Source organism: Monodon monoceros, unplaced genomic scaffold (genome assembly GCF_005190385.1).
Source record: "Monodon monoceros isolate NGI ecotype Baffin Bay Population unplaced genomic scaffold, NGI_Narwhal_1 Super_Scaffold_18, whole genome shotgun sequence".
Taxonomy (NCBI): Eukaryota; Metazoa; Chordata; class Mammalia; order Artiodactyla; family Monodontidae; genus Monodon; species Monodon monoceros.
The window spans coordinates 73,576,195-73,585,107 of record NW_021703774.1 but is presented as its reverse complement, the minus strand read 5'-3'; the positions used below and the strand labels follow the sequence as shown (position 1 = coordinate 73,585,107).

General features: G+C 51.7%; 1 protein-coding gene across 1 annotated transcript; it reads left to right on the top strand.

Moving 5' to 3' along the window:
- The first annotated feature begins 1,675 nt into the window (after positions 1-1,675).
- On the top strand, positions 1,676-8,567 carry CA14 (carbonic anhydrase 14). Its single transcript, XM_029229710.1, has 11 exons — positions 1,676-2,586; positions 4,547-4,567; positions 5,532-5,711; positions 6,224-6,366; positions 6,593-6,688; positions 6,884-6,950; positions 7,148-7,305; positions 7,414-7,534; positions 7,754-7,774; positions 7,900-7,984; positions 8,107-8,567. Exons 1-11 carry the CDS (start codon positions 2,532-2,534, stop codon positions 8,168-8,170), a joined length of 1,011 nt encoding a protein of 336 aa, XP_029085543.1. The 5' UTR covers positions 1,676-2,531; the 3' UTR covers positions 8,171-8,567.
- The last annotated feature ends 346 nt before the right edge of the window (positions 8,568-8,913 follow it).

The following is an 8,913-nucleotide window of genomic DNA, read 5'->3' as shown; positions in this document are numbered from 1 at the left end:
AGGGAGAAGTAGGAATTAAAACAAAGGCATCAGAGTTTGAGTAGCAACTGTGGGGGGCTTTTTTTTTTTTAACATGTAGGGGTCCTCCTGACACTACTCCAAATCAGCCTGGTGACAACAGGAATATCCACAGTAAAGCCAAAGGTAAAAATAAAGGCAACTCCGATAAAAATTTTTTAAAAATAAATAAATAAAGGCAAGTGCCTGGAGTTTGCCTCCTTTCCCCCTCTCTCCTAGATACCAGGGCCTTTGTCCTTTTGGGAAGCATGAGGGCCTGGAGGGACTGCTCACTCAGAAGTGGGAAGGTGCTGATTTGGGGCTAAGACATCTTTGTGAAACATTATTCAGTTGTGTAGGCAAAATCCCAAAGCCCACCAGTAGTGAAACACTTCCCAGAAGGAATCACACACAAAACATTTTGAATTGAAACTTTAAAAATTAAAAAATTCATAGACAACCAGGAGGTGGCGCCTGGTAAGATACATTACCTACCTTGGGAGGCTGCATCACAGCCCCAGACACTCCAGGGGAACTCTGTCCTGGCAGAGGTCATTCTGTCCGGGCCTCTTCTTTCCTACCTTGCAAAAGATGTCTCTGCTTTCTTTCTTTTTTCTGTTCCTCTGTGTTAACTGTCCTGATTCCCAGGAAGTCTAATTTACACTTTAAGCCTTTTCTTCTTCTTAGATGGGATGAGTGGGGCTTTGGGGGAACTTTGAAACATAAAACTTATCTGTAAGGGAAAAGTAATTCAGAGGGTGATGAAAGAATTAAAAAGGAAATGACATCTGCAAAATGGCTTTGCTTTCCAGATCAATCACAGTGGACAGAAAAGCATGGTAGGCTCCTGCCTCTGCAGGGGCTGATGATCTAGCAGATGCATTATTCTGTTCAGTTGGCTTTTATCCTGCACCCTTATTTAGCTTCCGCTCCCTTTGTTTTGGCTATTTATTGCTACTTGGCAGAAGCAAGGAGGGCAGAAGGAGCTCAAACGGGTGCATCTTTCTGGCTGTGACTCCGGTGAAGGGTATCAGGAAAAAGAGATTTCAAGGTCTGGCCTGAAGTTATCTTTGGGTTTCACATTCTGTAGTGAGGGATTTAGGATGTACATTCCAATCGGGATTTCCAGTCCCGTGGGGGAACAAACACCAGCCCACATTCCTGAGACTCGGCAGCCTCTATGCTCCACTTGCCCAGTTCTCTGGTGGCAGGTTTCACTCAGTCCCAAAAGTCCTGCCTCAGCCCTTTGTCGGGCAGGAGGGAAGATCCTGGGCCCCTCTTCCACTCCAACGGGATCACATGGTCTCTCTCTGCTCCCTCCCTCTCTTTCCCTGGAGTCCGCCTTTTTTCTGATGGTGGTAGTGATTGTTTCTAAGGTCACCCCGTCTCTCCTCCTGCCCTGGCCACCGTGCCAGGGGTCAGTGTCCTCTTTGGTGACAAAAGCCGCCCTAGATCTGGGCTCCCTGGGGAGGGAGATGGCTGGGCCTCACAGTTGGAGCCGCTGTCTCTCCAGGGTGTTGCTGCAGCCCCGCCCCCCGCTGGGCACACAAATGGTCTTTATTCAGCAAACAAAACCACCCCCCTCCCAGGCCACACAGGCACGTGGACCCAGCCTCACCGTGGGAAGCCGGTGGTGACAGGCGCAGGAGAAGGAGACCGCTCCAAACAAATTCTCTTTGCCTCACTTCTCTTCCTTATTTTCCACACCCCACGTTCTGGTCCTTGACTTCCTCCCCTCCACCCGCACCCTGAGTCTCCCAGCTCCTTCTCGTTTACCTCTCTCCTAACTCTGCACTCTTCCTATTCCAGGGCGCTCACATTCTGCAGGGCGTGGGGAACGGGTCCTCCCACCATCTGCCCTACACCATCCAGGGAGTTGCTCCTCAGAGGAGAAGCCAGATGGGGAATAAGAAACCCTGAGGGAGCTGGATGGGACCCCAAAGGATCGGACCCCCAAACCCTCCGTTCCTGCCCCCGCCCATTCCAGGGGACACCCTTCTCAACAGTGTCTGTGTGAATAGCAGAGGAAGGAAGAGCTCACCCCAGCTGCGCTCCTGAGCCAGGGCCAGGGCCCCTGTGAAACCCGCTGCGCTGCGCTCTGAGCAAGGCCATCCTGCATGCTTAATCGGCTATTTAAGGAGCTGTTCGCCAACAACCCAGACAGTCCCCACTCCCCACGTACACCCGTCCAGAGCCACCTTAAAAGCGGGAGGCAATTGTGAAGTAGCTGGCCAGCAAGTGGGGTGAAGACTGCAGAGGGAGATAAAAAGAGAGGGCAGAAAGAGAGGCAGAGAGAGATTTATCCTGGGGACCCAGAAACTCACGGTACCCCACTGAAAACCAAATCCCCTGGAAGCCCGCAGAGGCACAAAGAAAGCAAGAGAAAAAGATAAATACACTCAACTCCAGGAAACTTCTCTTCTCTCTCCCCCACCCCTCCGCCTCTCTCTCTCCCCTCCTCTCTTCCCCCGTCTCCCTGCCCTAGTCCTCTATTCCCCAAACTCCCAGTACCTTGTGTTTCTTCCAGGGATACCATGTTGTTCTTCACGCTCCTGCTAGTGGTGATTTGGACCCTGGCTGCCAACGGGGGTAGGTACATCTGGATGTCTGTGTGTGTGTCTGTGTGTGCTGATGTACACATGTTGCCATGCATGCTTAATGGAGGAGGAGGAGTGTAAGAGGAAGCCTAGGGCTAGAATAATAGGCTCAGGGATGCAGGGGGAAAGACGGACTGGGGAGGAGACCACTTTCCTTCTTTTTCTTTGCCATTCCAGCCTTGCTGTTAGTGGGGATGGGGGCAAACTAGCCTGGGTCAGGATGTGTACACACACTGCAGGAGTCACTTTGCAGGCTGCAAATTCTCTCCGGAGCTCCTTCCCCCACTGCCCTGGTCCCAGGCAACCCTCCTGGTCTTCTTTATTTACAAACTCATCCAATTAGGGAGCCAAAGAGGCCTGGAGTGAAAGGATAGAGGACTGATGGGGTGGGGGGAATACTCTTGCCTCCTGCCAAACTCACACCCTGATCCCTGACTATGAACCTCATGGCCAAAGTCCCCTCTCGGTTCTATGGGGCGACTAATTTCCCGGTTTTTCCTGAAAGCTGTAGCAATAACAGTCAACACTCTTGGGCCCTTTACAATTTACACAGGACTTTCAGGAACTCCCAGGAGAGGAGGAAGGACTCTTGGGGGGGAACAGGCCGAGGTGCTCCAGGAATGTCCCCAGAACCCCTAGCCCTCATTTTTGTGATCCCTGTGCCTAGCACATAGCAGGTGTGTAATTAAAATTTGTTGGAAGAACAGGATGAGGGGGGTATCTAGAGGGCAGAAGGGGAACACAAAGAAGATGATGGTGAGGGGCACCCAGCCGAGGAGAGTTGTAAATTGCACCTGAGGAGAAAGGAACAAATTGGGGAAAAGGAGGAAGAGATGTAAAACTACTGTGCTGAGGATTTGGTGGGAGGGGAAGGGCAAGGCTCTCAGCCTGCCCAGAACCAGGGAATTCGAGTTGTTGAAGTGTCCCACTGAGCTGGTGAGTGAGAGGCTGCCTCTAGCCCTCCCTTGCGCTGCTTTTCAGAATTGTCTGAACGAAGGGATGGGCCAGGAGAAGAGCCCAACGATGAGATAAAGGATATCTTAGAAGTCTGAGGGGTTTGTTTAAGGGAATAAGAGAGAGAGAGAGACAGGGAGGAAGTTAGAATTTTTCTCCAAAGTTTCTAGCAGTTTTAATAATGCAGAGACAACCCGCAGGAAGGCCTCCCTTTCCCCTTGAAGCAGTTTGGCCCTGGGTGAGAGCTGGACCAGCAGACCCCCGACCTTTTAGCTGGAGACAGGACTGCATGAGAGCCTGGCATGTGACCCAGCTGGCAGTGCCCTTTTCCACACACAACGCTTCACTTTCATCCTGTCCCTGCCAGCCTGGCGGCCTATGCCCACCCACTACCCTCAACGTGGAGCGGACCCTGCCTGATTCCCACCTTCCCCAGCCATCTGGGAATCTAGGGAGCAGAGGTTCCTGGTGATGGGGAAAGTTTCCTTTAGAGTTCCTGGGACCAGAGGAGGAACTTAAATGTTAATTCACAGCTCAGTGCCTTCTTTCGTGCAATGCTTCCAAGCAAAGGAATAATGGCCCTCTCCCCTCAGCAGCACTGCTCGCCCACACTGAACTCCTTGCCCCTCTCTTTGTTCCAGTCCCTTTCCTCCAAACCCTACACCGTCACCTCAGCCCCATCTTCTAAGGGTTAGATTGGCTTGGCAGAGGCTGTAGAAAAGTGAGGGTTGGGTATTTTGCACATTTGGATCCAGGTTAATTTTAGTCTCCTGGCTTTATCTCTTTTCATTTCTCCTCCCCCTTTACTCAGCGAGCACAAGCACAGCCTGGCTGGTGATTTTAAATAGGGCCCCCCCCTCGACCTTTCCACCGAGGTGTCCAGTTTCAGGGCTTCCTTTGGGAAGTGCTAGAGCAGAGGGAGGAGAAAGGGGGGCGGCGTGGAGGAGGGCCCTGCCCCAGGCTGCACTGGCTGTAACTCAAATTATTCTGCCTTGCAGGTCAACACTGGACATATGACGGTGAGAGCAAAACCCAAGGCCTACCGACGCCCCTTTCCCACTGGGACCTCTTCACCTGGAGGGAAGACTTAGCCACGTGGGTTGGGAGGTTTCCTCCAGCTTCTTACCCTAGCTCCTTCCTTCCCCGACTCCCCATGCCCCAGCTTTCACATATATGATTCCTAGACGCTGTTCTAACAATCAAATCCCACACACCCTGATTCAGCAGAAAAGCCAGTTATGTCCTCAGTCAATCTGTGCGGGAGTGAGGGAGCTGGAGTGGAAAGGGAACTGGGTGGGGAAAGGCGCCATAAGCTTAGCTGCCAATTCTCCTCCTGGCTCTCTTTCTATCCTGATGGATCCTACCCCCACCTGAATCTGGAATTGGGACAGAGCTTGAGGTCAGGGGTGAGGAAGAGGTCGGCAGGACAGTTTGTGACCCTGGCAGAGGTGGAACCCGATTCCTTTGCGTTTCTGATTAATAACTTAAACCGAATTCCAGAGTCAATGCAAGGTCCAGTGTGAAAGCAAGAAGTGAATGATGGAAAGTCAGCAGATCTGAATCTTAAGGCCACCTGATAGGGAGTTCCCAAGAAGACCCTACCTCTCTAGGACCATTTCATTTCCCCAGTTTTCCTGCTCCTACTCAAATCCCACCTTTCTGGGTATGCGGGCTTTCTATCCATCCCCTCTTCCTCTCATTTAGCTTTCTTGTCTTCCAACAAGAGGACAAGTAAGTAAAAGCAACTGCTCCCCGTTCATCAGGAGAGCTGGGGAATCATCACTGCCTCTGCGTAGGTGAAGGGACTGCAGCAGCAAGTCCAGCAGGGGCTCCTTGCTCACCCAGCCCCGCACACCTAGGGGCTTCATCTGGGGTGGAGAGAAGTGCATTTCTGCCTCCACACGGGTAAAGCTGGGTGAAGGGTGGCTGAAGGGTGGCTAGGGGCTGGAGGACAGGACAGATGTCTGTGGTAACCCTCACCAGGTCCACATGGTCAAGACCACTGGCCAGCCTCTTACCCTGAGTGTGGAAGCAACGCCCAGTCCCCCATCAACATTCAGACAGGCAGTGTGACTTTTGACCCTGAGTTGCTACCTCTGCAGCCCCATGGATATGAACAGCCTGGCACCGAGCCTTTGGACCTGCACAATAATGGCCACACAGGTAAAAAGACCAGGTCTCCAAGGAGATATAAGCTCCAGTTCCAATCTTAGGAGTCAGAAGTGAAGAAGCATTCTCCTAACTTCTAAATTCTCAGAAGGTTTCATCTATAAATTTGGAGACATGAGAATGGGGATCAGGCTCCTGTAGCCAAAGGTGGGAACTGAATGTGTATGATCAAGCTTTATGGGTGGGTTAGCATCATAGCATTGACTAGATCTTTATTAGAAAAGCAGTGGCTAGGACTTCCAGCCAGTGGTCCAGTGGTTCAAACTCCAAGCTCCCACTGCAAAGGGGCACGGGTTTGATCCCTGGTCGGGGAACTAAGATCCCACATGCCACACACAGGGCGCGGCCAAAAAGAAAAAAGAAAAGCAGTGGCCTATGGGAAGAAGTGGGTGATGTGCAGGGAGACAGAAAAGGCTGGCCAAATCTCCCCAAAGTGGTGGCAACCCAGGGGTGGGAACATACCCACATTCGTCCACCAACCCTAACTCGCTCTCTTTCCCTCACAGTGCAACTCTCTCTGCCCCCTACCCTGTATCTGGAAGGACTTCCCCGAAAATACGTAGCTGCCCAGCTCCACCTGCACTGGGGTCAGAAAGGATCCCCGGGGGGGTCAGAGCACCAGATCAATGGCGAAGCCACAGCTGCAGAGGTACCAGGGAGCAAAGCCTCGATTAGGACACAGTGGTAGGCACTGTCGGTGCCAGGGGAAAGGAAGGATCTGGAAACTGGGAAAAGTCATACTTGGGGGAAAAGGGCAAGCTTTGTGGGACAGATTTAGGGCGTGCTAGAGGTGGTGGTGGTGGCTAGGATAAAAGCTTTAGGGAGGGGGTGGTGGAGAAACATTAAATGATTCAATTCCCTCTCCCCTCCCTCAGCTCCACATCGTACATTATGATTCTGATTCCTACGAAAGCTTAAGTGAGGCTGCTCAGAGGCCTCAGGGCCTGGCTGTCTTGGGCATCCTCATTGAGGTCAGTGGCCCCCAATCCCTCCTTGGTCTCCCTCCACTTCCTCTGTATCCCTCAGTCCTATTTTGCCCATGTCTGTTGCTGGTCGCCCTCCCAAGACAAGTCAGCAACCCATTCTGACTATTTATCCTATACACAAATGTCTTACTCCAAACGTGGACTCATCCCGAACTCTCTCACCCTTTCCTCCCCATATAGGTGGGTGAGACTAAGAATCCAGCTTATGAACACATTCTGAGTCACTTGCATGAAATCAGGCATAAAGGTGAGCCCTAAAAATCTATCTTAAGACAAAGTAACATTAATTAGGCTTCAGGGAAATTTCTCAAAAAGGCCTGAGAGGCCTGGAATGAGGCAGTGAGTTGGGGCCGGAGGTAGGTAGGGTGTTCGCTTCTAGGAGCCCTGTCTAGGTAAGCGAGGGTGCAGTGAGAGGGAGATGAGTCCTAGTCTGTTCTTGCCCAGATCAGAAGACCTCAGTGCCTCCCTTCAACCTGCGAGAGCTGTTCCCCCCACTGCTGGCGCAGTACTTCCGTTACAATGGCTCGCTCACCACACCGCCCTGCTACCAGAGTGTGCTCTGGACAGTCTTCAGTCGAAGGGCCCATATCTCAATAGGACAGGTGAGCGGTGGAGAGGTGAGACAGCAGGCATAGTTGTAACCTCAAACCCTTTCCCACTCCCGAGAGCGAGTGCCACTTGTCCCTTAATCCCACTCTTCTACTTCTCAGCTGGAAAAGCTTCAAGAGACACTGTTCTCCACGGAAGAGGAGCCCTCTAAGCTCCTGGTACAGAACTACCGATCCCCCCAGCCTCTCAATCAGCGAACGGTCTTTGCTTCGTTCATCCAAGGTAACTGTACAGGGCTCGGAAAAGGAGACGGGAAACTGGGGGACTCAATGGCAGGAACTAGGGAACCCCTGGGAAGGAAAAGAAGGCTAACAGGGGAAGGGATTTCCAGGACTTGCTTGGACTGGGAACCACGCCCCAACCCCGAGTACTGGCACAGTGTGCTACTCCCAACTGGGGTGGGGATCTAGTCTCACTGACCCAAGTTTTCTTCCCTTACAGTGGGATCCTTGTATACCACAGGTAAGACAGGCCTACCCATGTATCGAGGGGTGGAGTGCAGGGTAGGGTTCTCCTCAGTGAGTTAGGGAAAAGCTCAATATCTATGTTAGTCTTAGGCTGACACCTTCCATCTTTCTCTCTCCCAGGTGAAATGCTGAGTCTGGGAGTGGGAATCCTGGTTGGCTGTCTCTGCCTTCTGCTGGCTGTTTATTTCATTGCTAGAAAGATTCGGTGAGTTCCTATTCTCCATTCCTCCAGTCCTTTCTTTGGCATTGAAAAACATTCGCCTACTCCACCTCGAATCTGTTTCGCCTAGGACATTAGCCAGTTCCACGAACCATTCTCCCTTTCAGGAAGAAGAGACTGGGAAACCGGAAAAGTGTGGTCTTCACCTCAGCACGAGCCACCGAGGCATAGACTCCTTCCCGGTCACCACAGATGGCTTCCCCTCGCCTATCAGGGAGCTTCTAAAGTGGAGTGCAGGGACTGGCCAGAAAATACTGTAGGAGTAGGCTGACATCCCTCCTTCCTCCAGACAGCCCCTACACAGAGGTATGGACAGGCTCTCATTCAAGGAAGAACAGAACCTTCAGCCTCTCAAAACATGTAGATAAGGACAGCCCTATGTTGACAATGCAGAGGGTGAACTGTGTTTAGTTGTAGGGGAAGCTGGGGATGTGCCCCAAAGTCCCCCACCCCCTCATCTTTGTATCCCTGTCCCGAGATATAGTACAAGATCTCCCCTTAGGAAAAAGGGTTGCTGCTGCTATGTTTATTTCCCTCAATATATTAGGAAATTAAATTTGCCGACCCCGCCTCTGGCCTTACTTTGGGGGCTCTTCAGAATGGGAGAATTCCTTAATGTCTCAGATAGCAGAGGTGGGCAAAGGGTATGGAAAAGGAAGAATGGGTGAGTAACTCCTTCTACCCCAATCCTGGAGAAGGGGAGATCCACTGCTGGAAAATGCTTAACCCAGAGCTTCTGACATGTTAGACCCCCAGCCCAGATTTCTGCCCTTGTATCAAAGCTATGCTTGGAGGGAACCAGAGGTTGCCAGGTTAGGAGGGAGGTTGGAAAAGAGACATGAGAGGGCAGAAACCTCAATCAACATGTTATCCCCTCCTTTTAAAGCCAAGTTCCCCCACAATTATAAAGTCCT